The following is a 19,026-nucleotide window of genomic DNA, read 5'->3' as shown; positions in this document are numbered from 1 at the left end:
GACCAAATGGAGCAAGTTAGTTAACCTCTTTGAGCCTTGGCATGTGAAATGGAAATAATAGTCTCTATGATTCATAGAATTGTTGTAAAGATTAAGTGGGATCATATATATGAAAAAGCTCTGTAGCCTATAAAATGAGATAAGTGTTTGGAAACTGCTTGGAAAGATTAAACTTTGAATCTCTGTCAAACACATGATATCAAAATATCCAGATGAAAAAGTGATAAGAATTAAAGCAACCTTCTCCTTTTTCTTTTTTATATTTTTCCTCTCTGAGTGAACCCTCTGTTTTGGCACAGAGCATATCCAGTCAGAGTCCTTGGGTTTCCTTCCCAGTGTTCTTATTGGCTAGTCAACCTCAGCTTCCCAAGCTGAGAAGGTATAAGAGATGGTTAGGGCTGTGACCAGGCCCTGTGAGTTGGAAATACAAATCTAAGACTTGACAGACAACATGAAATGTCTTCAAATGCAACAAGCCCATAGTATGACCCAAGTGGCCTTCAATGAAGCCTTGGCCCCTCACTGTAAAGCCCAGAGCTACAGAACTGCAGTGGTGCTACAGCCTACAGGTGGAGTGGAATAGAGAGAATTTGGAATCAGGAGAGAACCTGGGCTCAAGTTCTGGTCCTGCTATTTTCTGACTATGTAACTATAGGCCAATCACATCATTCTCACAGCTTCCCTATTTGATCTGTAAAATAAGAGAAAGAATCTCATTTTATAGGATTCCTATAAGAATCAATTCAGGTAATACATACAAAATTGCTCTGCTCACTATAAATTTCTACCTGAATGGCAGTTATTATTGAAAGGCAGGTTAATCTTTGACTCCACAAGAGAAGGTTTGGTTGTTGTTATTTCAAAAGAATCTTTGAATCATAATTGCAGGATTAGGAGAACCTTTAAAGGGCATATACTTCACTGGTTTTCAAACTGTGTTCCTTGGAGTCCTAAGATTTTGCAAGAGTGACCTAGGGCTTCCCTGGGATAGAGAGAAAGAGGCTGAACTGGTGAGGCCCAAGCTACAGGCTCTGGCTTTAAATAAACTAGCTCCACTTGTATCTGTGTACAATTCTTTTGAGAAATAAAGCACTTGGCTGCTAAAGGAAAGTTTGTGAATCATTGGATAGAGGATCTCTAAGAATTCCTTAAGCTGTAATATTTTAATAACCAGACTTGTTTAAACAACAGATGACATAAGAAAGAAGTGAGTTCCCCATCACTGAGGAACTTCTGTTATCCAACTTCTGTTAGACCAACACTTGGTAATTCTTTCACTATTACCTAATCTTTCCTCCCATTATGATTCCTTAGGTAGTTTAAGGTGCAAAAAGCGTTCCTTTTTTCAAAAACTGGAAACCATCAATTTGATACAAACCACGCTTTATACATTATACAGATAGAGAAATTGAGACCCAGAAGGGGAAGGGATCACACAATAAGTTACTAGCAGAGCTAAGAGTAGACCCGAAGTGTTCTGATTCCCAACCTCATGTTCTTTCCACCATACCATATTATGAGAGTTCCCATGATATAGCTCCTAAAGATGACATTGAAGACAGAATGTCAGTCAAGCTAGAGATTATCTTTGGGGTGAGCCTGTGTGTGCAAATATAGAAGAGCATCCTAAGGCATATATGGGTATGTCTATGTGATTTGTGATTAATGGAAAATTTGCTGACCATTTTTGTGAGTTGAATATGAAAGCATGACTGCTGTGCATCAATGTGGGCCACATAAGACACCCGATAATACTATCTTTCTCTTTGCTTTCTGAGTTTCGATCCCTGTATGTTTAAATTGAGACTTGTAACAATCCCTCTCCCACAGGGTTATGATGAAGACTGCCTGAGTTAATGGGCAGAAAAGCACCAGACATGGTGGCTGGTCCATAGGAGCGTTCACTAAATATGATCCCCCTTATCTCATGCTCCCACTTCCCTTTTCCTTACCAGGCAAGGCCTTGGCCCACTTGACCACGTGTACAAGCTGTCTCTCTCCCAGTTCATTGAGGCTAGAGAGCAAGGCTGCAAAGGAGTCGGGCTGGTTGTTGTCGTGTCCAGCACACACTACACCTGGCTCAATGGCTTCCAGGACATTCAGAAAGATGGGCTGACATTCATAGCCTTCAATGTGTGACACTGTCAGCTTCTGGGTTGTCTCCTCAGTGGGGCTGGTGGTGCTGGAAGCCTCTCCTTCCTCCTGTAGTTTCAGATTACCAAGTTTCTTCAGCTTCCGGGCTATTGGGAAGGAAGAGAAACTTGAATTTATCATCAGTGGTCAAAAACACACAATGCAACTACCTTTTTAGAAAAACTGCCCTAGCTAAGAAAATCACCATTCTCCCTGGTCACAGACTCTAAACTCCTTAAGGACAAGTGCTCATTCGACACTGGTTAAATGTATAATTCATCATCCCAAATACCTGCTAAACCCAAATTTTTCATAGCTTGCAGAGGAAAACTCTGATTCTTGTGCTAGACCAACCTAGCATATCCTTGGATCCAGCTCTGCCTGAATGCAGCCTTCAGTATTCATACCTGGAACTTTAATTAACTTATTTACTAATATATTAATGATTCATTTTCGTTCATTCATTCAGCAGATATCCTTTGTTAGACCTTTGCTTCTGGGTGACAGAAAAGACACAGGCCCTGGCCCAGTCTGGTAGCCTGGCCACAATCAATTCTAGAAAACGTTGGACTGGAAAATGCAGCAATGGAGGCATCAACAAAATAGGAAAACACTAATCTTTTCACATAGGTGCGTTTAGAAAATGCTTTATATGGAAGATAGTATTTGACCTAGAATTTGAAGATTGATGAGGATTTCACCAGGCAAAGGTGGGCAGAAAGGGCATAAACAAAAACACCAAGGAGTGTTCGGGGAAAAACTAGACACTAGTATGGCTGAAACATATGTTGCATATATGGGAAAGTGGTTAATAATGAGGTTGAAAGCAAAGATGGTGTTTGATTTTAAAGGAGCATGTATATCATATTAAGAAATCTGGCTGGGTAAGGTGGTTCATGCCTGTAATCCCAGCCATTTTGGGAGGCTGAGATGGGAGGAGTGCTTGAGGCCAGGAGCTCAAGATCAGCCTGAGCAACACCACAAGACAATACACCATCTCCACAAAAAATAGTAAAAAACCAAATTAGCTGGGTCTGGTGGTGCACATCTGTAGTCTCTGCTACTCAGGAGGCAGAGGTGGAAGGATTGCTTGAGCCCAGGGGTTCCAGGCTGCAGTGGGCTATGATTGTGCCACTGATGCTCTAGCCTGGCTGACATAGTAAAACACTGTCTCTAAAAAAATAAAAATAAAAACTAAGTTTGTATTTTATCATATAAGTGATAGACAAATACTGAATGTTGTAATTCAAAGGAGTGATGTACATGTGTCTATGTCTAGCATGTCTAGCCGATTGCTAGGGAAAGAGACTAGAAATGGAGAATGACTAGACTTGTTCTTTGGGTCCCAGAAAGAACAGTGAATTGGATTTTAGTCTCTCCTTCTCTTTCTGTCTCTCTCTCTCTCTCTCTAAACACACACACACACACACACACACGCACACTCACACACACATGCACACACACAAACACACACACATACATTTTGATAGTTAAAGCTCTTGGAGACGGAAAGGTTGGCAGGCACACATATCACTGGAAATGAGAAAATACTAGACGCACAGTGGTTAAGAATTCAAGCATCAGATGGGAATTGGGTTTTTAAAAGTGGCCTTGAAGGTCCTTTCCATCCTCAGACTATCAAATTCTATCCTATCATTTTGGGCTCAACATATGGTAATTTTATGGTATTCCATTTCCCATTGAATACACATAGTTGCTCATAGTTGAACATGCATGATTCATAAGATGGCCGAATAGGAACAGCTCCAGTCTACAGCTCCCAGCGTGAGCGACGCAGAAGATGAGTGATTTCTGCATTTCCGACTGAGGTACCGGGTTCATCTCACTGGGACTTGTTGGACAGTGGGTGCAGGACAGTGGGTGCAGTGCACCAAGTGTGAGCCAAAGCAGGGAGAGGCATCGCCTCACCCGGGAAGTGCAAAGGGTCAGGAAATTCCCTTTCCTAGCCAAGCAAAGCTGTGACAGACGGCACCTGGAAAATTGGGTCACTCCCACCCTAATACTGCACTTTTCCAATGGTCTTAGCAAACGGCACACCAGGAGATTATATCCCACACCTGGCTCGGAGGGTCCCACGCCCATGGAGCATCGCTCACTGCTAGCAGAGCAGTCTGAAATCGAACTGCAAGGCAGCAGTGAGGCTGGGGGAGGGGCACCCGCCATTGCTGAGGCTTGAGTAGGTAAACAAAGCAGCTGGGAAGCTCGAACTGGGTGGAGCCTACCGCAACTCAAGGAGGCCTGCATGCCTCTGTAGACTCCACCTCTGGGGGCAGGGCATAGCTGAACAAAAGGCAGCAGAAACCTCTGCAGACTTAAATGTCCCTGTCTGACAGCTTTGAAGAGAGTAGTGGTTCTCCCAGCACACAGCTGGAGATCTGAGAACGGACAGACTGCCTCCTCAAGTGGCTCCCTGACCCCCGAGTAGCCTAACTGGGAGACACCCACCAGTAGGGGCAGACTGATACCTCACATGGCTAGGTACCCCTCTGAGACGAAACTTCCAGAAGAATGAGTAGGCAGCAACATTTGCTGTTCAGCAATATTCGCTGTTCTGCAGCCTCTGCTGCCGACACCCAGGCAAACAGGGTCTGGAGTGGACCTCCAGCAAACTCCAACAGACCTGCAGCTGAGGGTCCTGATTGTTAGAAGGAAAACTAACAAACAGAAAGGACATCCACACCAAAATCCCATCTGTATGTCACCATCATCAAAGACCAAAGGTAGATAAAACCACAAAGATGGGGAAAAAACAGAGCAGAAAAACTGAAACATTCTAAAAATCAGAGTCCCTCTCCTCCTCCAAAGGAACACAGCTCCTCACCAGCAACAGAACAAACCTGGATGGAGAATGACTTTGATGAGTTGAGAGAAGAAGGCTTCAGACGACCAAATTTCTCCAAGCTAAAGGAGGAAGTTTGAACGCATCGCAAAGAAGATAAAAACCTTGAAAAAAGATTAGACGAATGGCTAACTAGAATAATCAATGTAGAGACGGCCTTAAATGACCTGAGGGAGCTGAAAACCATGGCACGAGAACTATATGACGAAGGCACAAGCTTCAGTAGCTGATTCGATCAACTGGAAGAAAGAGTATCAGTGATTGAAGATCAAATGAATGAAATGAAGCGAGAAGAGAAGTTTAGAGAAAAAAAGAGTAAAAAGAAACGAACAAAGCCTCCAAGAAATATGGGACTATGTGAAAAGACCAAATCTACATCTGATTGGTGTACCTGAAAGTGACAGGGAGAATGGAACCAAGTTGGAAAACACTCTGCAGGATATTCCCCAGGAGAACTTCCCCAACCTAGCAAGACAGGCCAACATTCACATTCAGGAAATACAGAGAACGCCACAAAGATACTCCTCGAGAAGAGCAACTCCAAGACACATAATTATTAGATTCACCAAAGTTAAAATGAAGGATACAATGTTAAGGGCAGCCAGAGAGAAAGGTCGGGTTACCCACAAAGGGAAGCCATCAGACTAACAGTGGATCTCTCGGCAGAAACTCTACAAGCCAGAAGAGAGTGGGGGCCAATATTCACCATTCTTAAAGAAAAGAATTTTCAACCCAGAATTTCATATCCAGCCAAACTAAGCTTCATAAGTGAAGGAGAAATAAAATACTTTACAAACAAGCAAATGCTGAGAGATTTTGTCACCACCAGGCCTGCACTACAGGAGCTCCTGAAGGAAGCACTAAACATGGAAAGGAACAACCGGTACCAGCCACTGCAAAAACATGCCAAATTGTAAAGACCATCGATGCTAGGAAGAAACTGCATCAACCAACGAGCAAAAGAACCAGCTAACATCACAATGACAGGATCAAATTCACATATAACAATATTAACCTTAAATGTAAATATTAACCTAAATGCTCCAATTAAAAGACACAGACTGGCAAATTGGATAAAGAGTCAAGACCCATCAGTGTGCTGTATTCAGGAAACCCATCTCATGTGCAGAGACACATATAGGCTCAAAACAAAGGGATGGAGGAAGATCTACCAAGCAAATGGAAAACCAAAAGAGGCAGGGATTGCAATGCTAGTCTCTGATAAAACAGACTTTAAACCAACAAAGATCAAAAGAGACAAAGAAGGCCATTACATAATGGTAAAGGGATCAGTTCAACAAGAAGAACTAACTATCCTAAATATATATGCACCAATACAGGAACAACCAGATTCATAAAGTGATTACTTAGAGACCTACAAAAAGACTTAGACTCCCACACAATAATCATGGGAGACTTTAACACCCCACTGTCAACATTAGACAGATCAACAAGACACAAAGGATATCCAGGAATTGAACTCAGCTCTGTACCAAGTGGACCTAATAGACTTATACAGAACTCTCCACCCCAAATCAACAGAATATACATTCTTCTCAGCACCACACCACACCTATTCCAAAATTGACCACTGAGTTGGAAGTAAAACACTCCTCAGCAAATGTAAAAGAACAGAAATTATAACAAACTGTCTCTCAGACCACAGTGCAATCAAACTGGAACTCAGGATTAAGAAACTCACTCAAAACCACTCTACTACATGGAAACTGAACAACCTGCTCCTGAATGACTACTGGGTACATAATGAAATGAAGGCAGAAATAAAGATGTTCCTTGAAACCAATGAGAACAAAGACACAACATACCAGAATCTCTGGGACACATTCAAAGCAGTGTGTAGAGGGAAATTTATAGCACCAAATTCCCACAAGAGAAAGCAGGAAAGATCTAAAATTGACACCCTAACATCACAATTAAAAGAACTAGAGAAGGAAGAGCAAACACATTCAAAAGCTAGCAGAAGGCAAGAAATAACCAAGATCAGAGCAGAACTGAAGGAGATAGAGACATGGGAAACCCTTCAAAAAAATCAATGAATCCAGGAACTGGTTTTTTGAAAAGATCAACAAAATTGATAGACTGCTGGCAAGACTAATAAAGAAGAAAAGACAGAAAAATCAAATAGATGCAATAAAAAATGATAAAGGGGAGATCACCACCGATCCCACAGAAATACAAACTACCATCAGAGAATACTATAAATACCTCTATGCAAATAAACTAGAAAATCTAGAAGAAATGGATAAATTCCTCGACACATACACCCTCCCAAGACTAAACTAGGAGGAAGTTGAATCTCTTAATAGACCAATAACAGGTTCTGAAATTGAGGCAATAATTAATAGCTTACCAACCAAAAAAAGTCCAGGACCAGATGGATTTCACAGCTGAATTCTACCAGAGGTACAAGGAGGAGCTGGTACCATTCCTTCTGAAACCATTCCAATCACTAGAAAAAGAGGGAATCCTCCCTAACTCATTTTATGAGGCCAGCATCATCCTGATACCAAAGCCTGGCAGAGACACAACAAAAAAAGAGAATTTTACACCAATATCCCTGATGAATATCGATGCAAAAAACCTCAATAAAATACTGGCAAACGGAATCCAGCAGCACATCAAAAAGCTTATCCACCATGATCAAATGGGCTTCATCCCTGGGATGCAAGACTGGTTCCACATATGCAAATCAATAAATGTAATTGAGCATACAAACAGAACCAAAGACAAAAACCACATGATTATCTCAATAGATGCAGAAAAGGCCTTTGACAAAATTCAACAGCCCTTCATGCTAAAAACTCTCAATAAATTAGGTATTGATGGGACGTATCTCAAAATAATAAGAGCTATTTATGACAAACCCACAGCCAATATCATACTGAATAGGCAAAAACTGGAAGCACTCCCTTTGAAAACTGGCACAAGACAGGGATGCCCTCTCTCACCATTCCTATTCAACATAGTGTTGGAAGTTCTGGCTAGGGCAATCAGGCAGCAGAAAGAAATAAAGGGCAGAAAGAAATAAAGGGTATTCAATTAGGAAAAGAGGAAGTCAAATTGTCCCTGTTTGCAAATGACATGATTGTATATCTAGAAAACCCCATTGTCTCAGCCCAAAATCTCCTTAAGCTGATAAACAACTTCAGCAAAGTCTCAGGATACAAAATCAATGTGCAAAAATCACAAGCATTCTTATACACCAATAACACACAGAAGCCAAATCATGAGTGAGCTCCCATTCACAACTGCTTCTAAGAGAATAAAATACCTAGGAATCCAACTTACAAGGGACGTGAAGGACCTCTTCAAGGAGAACTACAAACCACTGCTCAATGAAATCAAAGAGGATACAAAGAAATGGAAGAACATTCCATGCTCATGGGTAGGAAGAATCAATATAGTGAAAATGGCCATACTGCCCAAGGTAATTTATAGATTCAATGCCATCCCCATCAAGCTATCAATGACTTTCTTCACAGAATTGGAGAAAACTACTTTAAAGTTCATATGGAACCAAAAAAGAGCCTGTATTGCCAAGACAATCCTAAGCCAAAAGAACAAAGCTGGAGGTATCACGCTACCTGACTTCAAACTATACTACAAGGCTACAGTAACCAAAACAGCATGGTACTGGTACCAAAACAGAGATATAGACCAATGGAATAGAAGAGAGCCCTCAGAAATAATGCCACATATCTACAACCATCTGATCTTTGACAAACCTGACAAAAACAAGAAATGGGGAAAAGATTCCCTATTTAACAAATGGTGCTGTGAAAACTGGTTAGCCATATGTAGAAAGCTGAAACTGGATCCCTTCCTTACACCTTATAGAAAAATTAATTCAAGATGGATTCAAGACTTAAATGTTAGACCTAAAACCATAAAACACTAGAAGAAAACCTAGGCAATACCATTCATGACATAGGCACCGGCAAGGACTTCATGTCTAAAACACCAAAAGCAATGGCAACAAAAGCCAAAATTGACAAATGGGATCTAATTAAACTAAAGAGCTTCTACACAGCAAAAGAAACTACCATCAGAGTGAACAGGCAAGCTACAGAATGGGAGAAAATTTTTGCCATCTACTCATCTGACAAAGGGCAAATACCCAGAATCTACAAAGAACTCAAACAAATTTACAAGAAAAAAACAAACAACCCCATCAAAAAGTGGGCAGAGGATATTAACAGATAATTCTCAAAAAAAGGCATTTATGCAGCCAACAGACACATGAAAAAATGCTCATCATCACTGGCCATCAGAGAAATGCAAATCAAAACCACAATGAGATACCATCTCACACCAGTTAGAATGGCGATCATTAAAAAGTCAGGAAACAACAGGTGCTGGAAAGGATGTGGAGAAATAGGAACACTTTTACACTGTTGGTGGGACTGTAAACTAGTTCAACCATTGTGGAAGTCAGTGTGGTGATTCCTCAGGGATCTAGAACTAGAAATACCATTTCACCCAGCCATCCCGTTACTGGGTATATACCCAAAGGACTATAAATCAAGCTGCTATAAAGACACATGTGCACATATGTTTATTGTGGCACTATTCACAATAGCAAAGCCTTGGAACCAACCCAAATGTCCATCAGTGATAGACTGGATTAAGAAAATGTGGCATATATACACCATGGAATACTATGCAGCCATAAAAAATGATGAGTTCATGTCCTTTGTAGGGACATGGATGAAGCTGGAAACCATCATTCTCAGCAAACTATCTCAAGGACAAAAAGCCAAACACCGCATGTTCTCACTCACAGGTGGGAATTGAACAATGAGAACACCTGGACACAGGAAGGGGAACATCACACACTGGGGCCTGTTGTGGGGTTGGGGAAGGGTGGAGGGATAGCATTAGGAGATATACTTAATGTAAATAAGGAGTTAATGGGTGCAGCACACCAACTTGGCACATGTATACATATGTAACAAACCTGCAAGTTGTGCACACGTACCCTAGAACTTAAAGTATAATAAAAAATAGTTTTAAAAATGCACTGTAACATACATATTGATTTTTTTCTTTTTTAGCAAAGGGGAGAAGAGCGGTGAAAGGCTGAAATCCTCAATAGTATCAAAGAAGTGAGAGAATCTTTCTGCCTCTGCCATCAGTCTGTAAAATGGGAACTATGCTAGGAGACAGTCATTGGAAAGAATGATAGAAATAACATTATTTAAGACAACCACAATAATCCAAAACTCAAACCTTAAGAACCATCTTCCCCATGTGCTCACACACACAATTTAGAGGTCCTTAGGCATCCCGATGCTTACTTTGTACTATTTTTTCCAGTATTTATATAGACAGAAATATAAATAATTGAAAAGGTCATAATTCTGAGGTCTAGCATAAGCAGTTGCACTGAGAAAGACCATAAACCACTTTAATCCCTTTAACATAATAATAATAAATAAGAAAGGTAGAAACCAAAGAGAGAACTTTATTGCTCAATTTAAATGGATAAATACAACAAAACCTGCTGCTCATCTGTGTCTGGCCCCTGTGAAAAAAGATACAACCTGGAACTGACTTTTTTTTAAGTTTTAATTTATTTTTTGAAGGAGGATCTTCCTCTGTCACTCAGCTGGAGAGCAGTGGCACGATCAAAGCTCACTGTAGCCTCAACTTCCTGGGCTCAAGCAATTCTCCCTCCTCAGTCTCCCAAGTAGCTGGGACCAGAGGTGTACACTACCACTCCTGGTTAACATTTTTTGTAGAGATGGGATCTCACTATGCTGTCCAGCTGGACTCAAACTCCTGGCCTTAAGCAATCCTCCCATCTCGGCCTCCCAAAGTGCTGGGATTATAGGCGTGAGCCACCACACCCAGCCTGGAACTGACTTTTAGTTCTAATTAGAAAAAGAAGTCCTTCAATGCAAACTCCAGTCATGGTGTCACCCAATAAATCACTGCAAGAATGGATTACATGTTTGGACCAACAACTAGGGTAGGGAAGAGGAAAATAGTGGCGTTGGTGTTGCAAGAGGAACACAGAAGAACTCAGGGGAAAATAACCAGGAAGCCTGGAAAACCAGCCCTGAGTGCAAGATGACTTTGTCCAACAATCATTTCTGCAGGGCTTTGGCACAGCCAGTAATAAGGAGATATGCATAGCCACTGCCAACAACCACATCCCACCAAAGGCACAGGCTGCAAGGTATGATCTGGGCCAAGACCATCTTCTTGAGTTAGAGGCCTGAGCCCCACAATAACTTGTCATTTGGTGGACTTATTGCAAACATGAGTTCTTGGACACAGCTCCACAGACTGGTGGCCTACAGGATCTGCTCCCCTGCTACAGTTCCTACAGAAAGACCCCATCTTCCCCATTACTGGACCTTTCTAGCTTTGAGCTCGGGAGTTGCCAGACCATTTAGTCCCCTTAAGGGTAACTACTAATTTTTTCAGGGCCTTCTGTGTGCCTCGCTTCATCACATTACATCACTTAATTCCACATGATCTTAGGAGGTTAAAGATATTTCTTATCCCTATTTTACAAATGAATAAACTGAGGTAACACAGCTATAAAAAAGGTGAGAACCCAATCATCTGAACCTCATCTTCTGATTATAAAGCCCATATTCTCTCTACTGCCTCCCCAAGGAATCTGAAGCCCTGAACCCTACTTCTAACTCAAAAGCAGAGTTGAGGAGTGGGGCTGGGGTTATATCATCCCTGCCTCCCTTCTTCACCCTTGACTCCAAACTTCATAACTAGTATCAAATCCAGAAGGGAATAGACAGGAGGCTATGAGAATACTCCAGTCATCTGCCCAAACTGGAATAGATTTGGGACACTATAGTGGCTTAAAGATTTTCAGCATGACAAAACAGGAAGGGTCCTTAGAAATTATCTTATCCAATGGTGACAGATTAAAAGATCTTCAGGCTCTACATAGGCAATACAGTAGGGTGTGTGTGCATGTGTCTGTGTGTGTGTGTGTGTGTGTGTGTGTGTGAATGGTTAGTACACTGGTGAATTGAAACGAATGCCTTACTGCCTTCCCATGCTTGTGCATGGGCACATGTCTGCAAGCGTGCATACACACACCTAGAAGGCATTAATAGATTTTTAAAAAATTCCTGAAACTTGTGTATCCCAAAATTGAATTCAGTCCACAGCCACCATTTTGGGACTTTCGACGTTAGTTAGTTTAACCTTTCAAGTCAAAGATGGGGAGGCTGAAGCCAGAGAGGGCAAGGTCACCTAGTGGCAGAGCTGAGATTAGAGCCAGGGCTCTAATTCCCAATCCAGAATTCCCTATGTTACATTGGCTCTCTTTTTGACTAACTTATTCCTGCTGTATCTCAGCATGTGTCTCTCTGAGATCCTTCTAGACTTGTACTGTCCAGTATAGTAGCCAACTAGCCACATGTGGGCTACGTAAGTTTAGTTTAATTATTAAACTATAAAATAGAAAGCAAAAATTTTAAAAAATTAAATTAATTACAACATTAAAAAATTAAAAATATAATCCCTCAGTCTCACCTGCCACATTTCCAGTGTTCAAAAGCTACATGTAGTTAGTGGCTGTATTATATTGTACAACATAAGATATAGAAGATTTTCATCATCTCAGAAAGTTCTACTGAATAATGCTGTGAATGTACACTGTTCTCTGGGGCAACTTTCCCATTTGCAATACCCCACTAAAGCTATTGATAAAGAAGAAATAAATCCAAATGAATTACACACAAATGAATCCATGGACTTTTTCAAAAGGTGGAGGGACACACAGAGCAATTGGTGACAGTGAGATCAGTGAGATATAATCTGTCTCCTCGACTTTCCCACCAATGACTCAGATCTCCCTGGGATGATGACTCGTGAACCTAAGCAAACTCATTACAAGTAAGATCAATATGTGCAGAGACTGTGGGGAGAATCCATCAAGATGAAATAATTCCCCTTTCTCTGTATAGTGCCAATGAGAACTTGGCTGGTATTCTCACATCCTCCTCCCCAGGCCTATATGGCATCTGCTTAAGGAAGAAAAACTGCATTCCCACTTGCCTCCAGGACCCAGGTAGTGTGCTTGTCCCTGTGACCACAGTGGCCCTAGCTGCACCAGGTGTTCTGGCTTCTCTGCCTAAAGAGAGTGACTATACTGAACGTAATTGAAATCAGACTCCATTCATTCTGCCGGGGGATCCTCTGTTCTGTCTGCAGCAGAGACCAGGATGTTGCTAGACGACTTGGAATCCTGGACAATGAGGCTTGCTAGTCTCAGCTGTTACTCAGTATCCAAGGACTTCTTTTCTTCCATGAAGGCCATCCTTATGCCCCTCCTGCCCTCTGCACCTGAGCCCCAGAGTCAAATCTAATTATTTCATATAAGATACAGGTCAGCTTGCCACTGTGTCAAGGCAGAGACTCATTGGTTTACTTAAATGGAGTGATAAAGCAAAGAGAAAGGGGGAAGTATAAGTGGATAGTTTTAATAGTATGTGAGTTGTTCACTATCTCTGCCCTGTTAGTCTTGGGTCAGAGCAGTGACAAGAAAGGGCCATTGGCAAGGGGCTTTCCAGTCCATACCTCCTCTTTAGGAGATTGTAACACCTGGCCTGATATCATGCCTGGATCCTATGGGGAACTAACTTTTCAGCCCTGGGGCATTAGACCCCTGTGGGAGCTATCTCTATAGCACCAGAGAAAAAAATTTCAAATCAGGTTCCATGGATCATTCCTAGGGAGGAGCAGATGTAACCAATCTGTAACTTCTTTAGCGTCCTTAACCTTTAGGTACTGTTCCAGTCTCACTCCTGGCCACTCCAAGATATAGGCCTTCTCAACCATGATTAAGGAAAAGGTGAAAGTGGCGTGAAGTTTCCAAAGTCTTAGGAAGTTTGAATCCCTTTACCTAAGGTCAAGGATGTGATGTTTCTGTTCTCCCTATCTCACTATGAAATTTGACACATGAAAAGAATCAACATCTGTAGTAGGCTGACTTCTAAGACGGCCCCCGAGATTCTGAGACCTTAGTTTCCAGTCATTCAGTCAAGCACTAACCTAGATGCTGTTGTAAAAAGGCTAGGTAGATGTAATGAAGGTGCTAATTCAGTTGAATTTGAAGGGTGGCTATTTTTGATGTACCTGACCTCATCAGGTGAGCCCTTACGGGACTGGGATCCTCCAGGAAAGACATCCGTAGAGTGAGAAACATTCAACACAAGGAAGAGTCTCTGTTGCTGGCTTTGAAGGTGTTGGGGTCCACATGATAAGGAAAGAGGGCAGCCTCCAAGAGCTGAGAATGGCCCTTGGCTGGTAGCCAGAAAGGAAGAGGGAGCCTTAGTCCTACAACCACAAATAACTGAATCCTGCAATAATTACATGAGCTTGGAAGAGAACCCTGAGCTTCAGATTAGAATGCATCCTGGTAAACACATCAGTTTCATCCTTCAGAGACCCTGAACTGAGAATCTAGCCACGCTGTGCCAGACTTCTGACTTACAAAACAGTGAGCTGATAAATGTTTGAAGCTGCTAAATTTGTGGCAATGTGTTATGCAGTAATAGAAAACGAATACATCTTCCTTGTAAGGAACTGTGGTGTAGGGCAAAAGAATAGGCTCTGGAGTCCAACAGTCTTGCATTCAAATCCCGGCTCCGTTAATTACTACCTTAATGACTTTGAGGTCTTTGTTCAGCTTCTCTGAGATTTAGTTTCCTCATTTATAAAACGAATGTGCTGCCACCTGTCTCTTAGGACACTTATGAGAACTAAATGAGAGGATGCTTGGGACACAGTGAACCCTCCAAACTGGTTTCCACTCTCCATTCATTCCTAAAGATTAACCAGTGAATGGCTTGCAGGGGCCCTAACTCAGGCATGAAGAATGGCAGAAAGCAGGATTGACAGGGGTCCAGACACAGCAGGGAAAGCAAGGGTGAGACAGTATGAAACAAAAAACAATAACTGAGGTTCTTCCACACATGAATGCCTGTGAAACTAAATTCTGATCTTAAATCTAATTCTAAACACTAAGTAAACATAAAGGTGTGTTTGGTGTAGGGCTACAAATTCTTTGTGAAGCTAGACTAGGCTATACTTTTGTGAATGCATGTGTGCAGTGCTTATATATTGCAATGCTTAAATCTAAAAGTCATAAACTCAAATACCTTCACAAGTCAGGCAGACACATAAATGAGTAAAAAAGTCTGGCAAACATAAATAGGGAGGGCTGGGGACAATGACAGTGATTGATGCCCTGCCTAGGGGCAGTCTATGTCAATTTTCTAAACAAACACTGTGCTGGACAAACAGAATTCTGCAGGTGAATTCTGGCTCTGGGGAAGCCAGTTTGTGGCCTCTGGCTTAAATCATGCCAGCCATCTTTCCATCTACTAGGATTAGAGTCAAGGGACCTTACTGTATAACTTTAGGATTAGAAGGTCAGAGGAATACTGGATTGTGAGTCAGGGGAGCTCACTGTGGGACCTCAGGGACATCTTTCCCTCTTTTGCTTTTAGTTTCCTTACATATGTATAAAGAGTAGTAGTTAAGAGCAAATATTCTGGAGTCAGGCTGCCTCATTTGTAACTCTGGCTCTATCGCTGACTAGCTGTGTGACTTTGGGCAAGACTTAGCCTCTCGGTATCTCAGTTAACTAATTTGTAAAATGGGGATAATATCATTACTTAATTCATAAGTTTGTTATGAGGGATAAAGACACTGTGGTGTTGTCTGAGAGTAGAAGGCAGATTCTGTACCACCAGGACTCCAAGATTAAAGCATGGTGAAAAAGTGCACTGAACTCCAGGAGGCAGAATGCAATAATGACACTGAAGTTCTAAAATGCTTTTCACATAAAAGGTTTATTATTCTTGATGGTGGTATTCAGAGTCTTATGGAATGTGTGACCTTGAACAGATCTCTTGATTTCTCCTACACCTCAGTTTTTCTCATCTATATAATGGTGATGATATGACTGGACTACTGCATAGGACTATTTTTAGGAGGAAATGAGATGAACCCAGTGAAGGTACTCTGCACCATGTGACAGTGTATGCTAATGGGCAGGTTCTGACTTTTTCTAAGAATGGATCTCTAGCTAGAAATCACTCTGAAAGACTGCTTCTGGTGGTAAACTGTGAAAAGTATAACCTTCCATGTTGGGCAACTGGTCTCAAGTCAAAGATTGAGAGTCAAGCTGGCAGGTTTCAGAATCTTAAGATAATAACAGATCTACCTCACAAGGTTGTTGTGAGTTTTCAGATGAGTATGTGTGTAAGATGCTTAGAACAGAGTAAATTCTGCAAGCCAAACAATGATATTTTTTACTATTGCTAGTTACTGAGCCCCACATTCTCCACTTCATGACCTTTACCCCAAGCAGGTGAACTTTCTGAAAAAGTGAACTGATGAAACATATAGAGTTTCACAAGGACTGAAATGTAACATAAGAGAGACTTGGCAGATCCCCAAGAGTCCTATAAGTCCTATAAGTTTTTTCGAGGGTTCCTGAGAGGGGGCAAAGTGGGCCTGAGCATGTGGCTCCAAGCACCCCACTTCCTTTCAAACAAGAACAGCAGCATTTTATTCTGTAGGTAAATTTGGGACTCTGCATCAAATTTTGTTTGAAGAAAAGGATCCATTTCCAAAAAAGAGTTCAAAGGCCTTGGATCTTGTCTATCCCTTCCTTCCTCCTCCAAACCAATTCTTAAAGACTGTTCAGACTGAAGAGCAAAGGTTAAGTCATGCCCCAGGTCACACAGCTAGATAATGGTAGAGCAGGAGCTAAAACTAAGGTATCCTGACTTCCAGGGTGGTGCTACTCTTTATATTTCATCGGGTTGAATAGCATCTTACTGGAGAGAAGGATCAGTGGTGGGAAATGGAGATAGGTGAGGAAAAACTAGGACAGGGATGAGAAGCAGGGAGCAGAGCCAATCCTTGGCAGGTATGGAGTGAGGGATTAGTAGGGAGTGCAACCAAATGGGATTAATAAGTGCATGCCAAATTCCCCCAGGCAAGAAGCCTCCTTGATTCTTTCCCCCAAGTCTCCAATCCCCTCCCAGCCCCAATTCTGGGTCAGAGAAATGGCCAGGCAAAAGAATATCAAATTTTATCTTTCAAGGTTTATGTTGGACTATTTAGTCTAATGGTTTTTAGTTCATGGAGGAGTAAACAAAATTAATGATAGAATGATATGCAATGCTGCACATCCTTGCCAAAGCACAGGATCCAGCAGAAACTGTCTCCAAGTCTCCTCTCTCTGACTACTGAGCCAGAAGAAAGGGGCTCACTGTCCAGATACCATCCTGAGTGAGGGACAAAAGATTTTACCAAAAACCTGCTCATATGAAATTGCAGAGCCTGGAAATGCTTTCGAATACCAGGCTTTTCCACTGAAAAAAGTAACTACATGATTTTAGAGCATACATGCTTTTACAATTACATTTAAACTGACATTAAAAACAAATGTGAAACAGTCCAAGCTGAACAGGTCAGCATGACCTGGAAAGCAAACGAGAGAGAAAAAAAAAAAGGAAAAAAAAAAAAAAAAGAAAAAAGATCCAATGTTAACAGCATTAATTCTCTCAGTCTGTTGTAAATAAGAAAATACGATTGGTGTATTAATGGCTTTATTAAGGGAAAATTTCACTAGCAGAAATATGCAACATTCAAACAAATAGAAAGTAGTTAAAAATAAACCTCATTAGCCTTTCAATCCACATTAGGGAACTTCTTGTTGGTCTGGAGATTAAAATTCTGCCCTGAGAAGGGGGAAACTCCCCTCCTGAAGTCCTTCCTTGGCTTTTCTCCAGAATGTTGCTGAGTCAGGGGAAAGAGAAAGAAGTATGTGTGTGTGTGTGTGAGAGAGAGAGAGAGAGAGTGTGTGTGTGTTGGGGGGGGAGAGAGAGAGAGCGTGTGTGTGTGTGTGTGTGTGTTTGTGTGTGTTTAGACAGACTGGAGAAGGTGGGAAAGACAGGCCCCAGGCAAGTCAGGGAGAGTCCTTCTGACTCTCACATGTGTCTTTCCCTGGCTTCACAGACTCCATTTCTCCACTAGAAAGAAACTGGTGTCAATATGGAAGCTATGGAGCAGAGAGAGAACAAGATATTCCAAACTCTAAGTGATTCTTCTTTGACATCAATACAATATTTGAGTCTGGCTTGGGAGAAGAATGAGAGGCCTCACAACTGATGAAGAGAAGCATGTGATGTGAGAGAGCAATCAAGGAGTGTGGCCACAGTAAGGCTAGATGTAAGAGGGAAAGTCGGACTGTAGTCTCTCAGTGTGTTTGAAGAGAGGGGTTGGCTGGCTTCTTCTCCTGGAGAAGCAGAAATCTGGTCCTTGTTTACTGAACTTCTGTGGATCAGCTACTACCTTCGGCTCAGTGACAGGGCCTGAGGCTAAGATCTAGGTCGTTGGCTGGGATCCAGAAGGCTAGAACCTAAGGGGGAAATACGAATTGCCTAATACACAAATAAAGATGGCCACAGGAACCTCAGACAGACACAGTTGCTTCTTGTCCAAGGTGACACCTTGAGTCCCATCAGCAAAGTTTCTTCCTGGCAGCACACCACGAAAAGCAAGCGACTGAGCCAGAGCTTCACTGCATCCGCCTGAGTCAGTGCCTGGCCCCCATCATATGTGATCAAGAACAATCAAAAAGCACTTTGCCAATGCCAAGCCACATTACAGGAAACAATAATCATGATACTCACAACTACATGAATGGTAACCACTATTACTTCTACAGCCCGTCCTCACAACATCCCTGTGAGGTAGGAAAACACTATTGGTCCCGTTGGAGGGAGTCAGCAATCAAGAGAGTAGTTCCCAACCCCAACGTCAAAGTCTGTGTTGAGGAGCAAAAACCTAAGCTCCTAAGCCTCAGACGCCAGGTTTCTCCAGACTATCCACTAGAGCCCTCTAGAGCCCTCATTTTGAATGAGGCAAGTCAGCCTTTCTTCAGGGTCTGGTCATTTTGAGATGCTTGCAATTGCCAACCCGGAATTTTTCTAGTATGAAAGAGAGACATT

General features: G+C 41.9%; 1 protein-coding gene across 4 annotated transcripts in view; it reads right to left on the bottom strand.

Moving 5' to 3' along the window:
- AR (androgen receptor) overlaps positions 1 to 19,026 on the bottom strand; it is a 184,727-nt gene that overhangs the window by 16,752 nt on the left and 148,949 nt on the right. For all 4 annotated transcript variants that reach the window (XR_008541895.1, XR_008541896.1, XM_054676212.2 and 1 more), the window contains 1 exon segment: positions 1,953 to 2,240. Coding sequence is in view for 2 of the 4 variants with exons in the window: in XM_054676212.2 (XP_054532187.1) it covers positions 1,953 to 2,240 (288 nt within the window). In the remaining 2 variants the exon portion in view is untranslated.

Source organism: Pan troglodytes, chromosome X, assembly GCF_028858775.2.
Source record: "Pan troglodytes isolate AG18354 chromosome X, NHGRI_mPanTro3-v2.0_pri, whole genome shotgun sequence".
In the NCBI taxonomy this organism is placed as follows: Eukaryota; Metazoa; Chordata; class Mammalia; order Primates; family Hominidae; genus Pan; species Pan troglodytes.
Note: the sequence above shows the minus strand (reverse complement) of the source record. Positions and strands in the feature narration are given on the sequence as shown.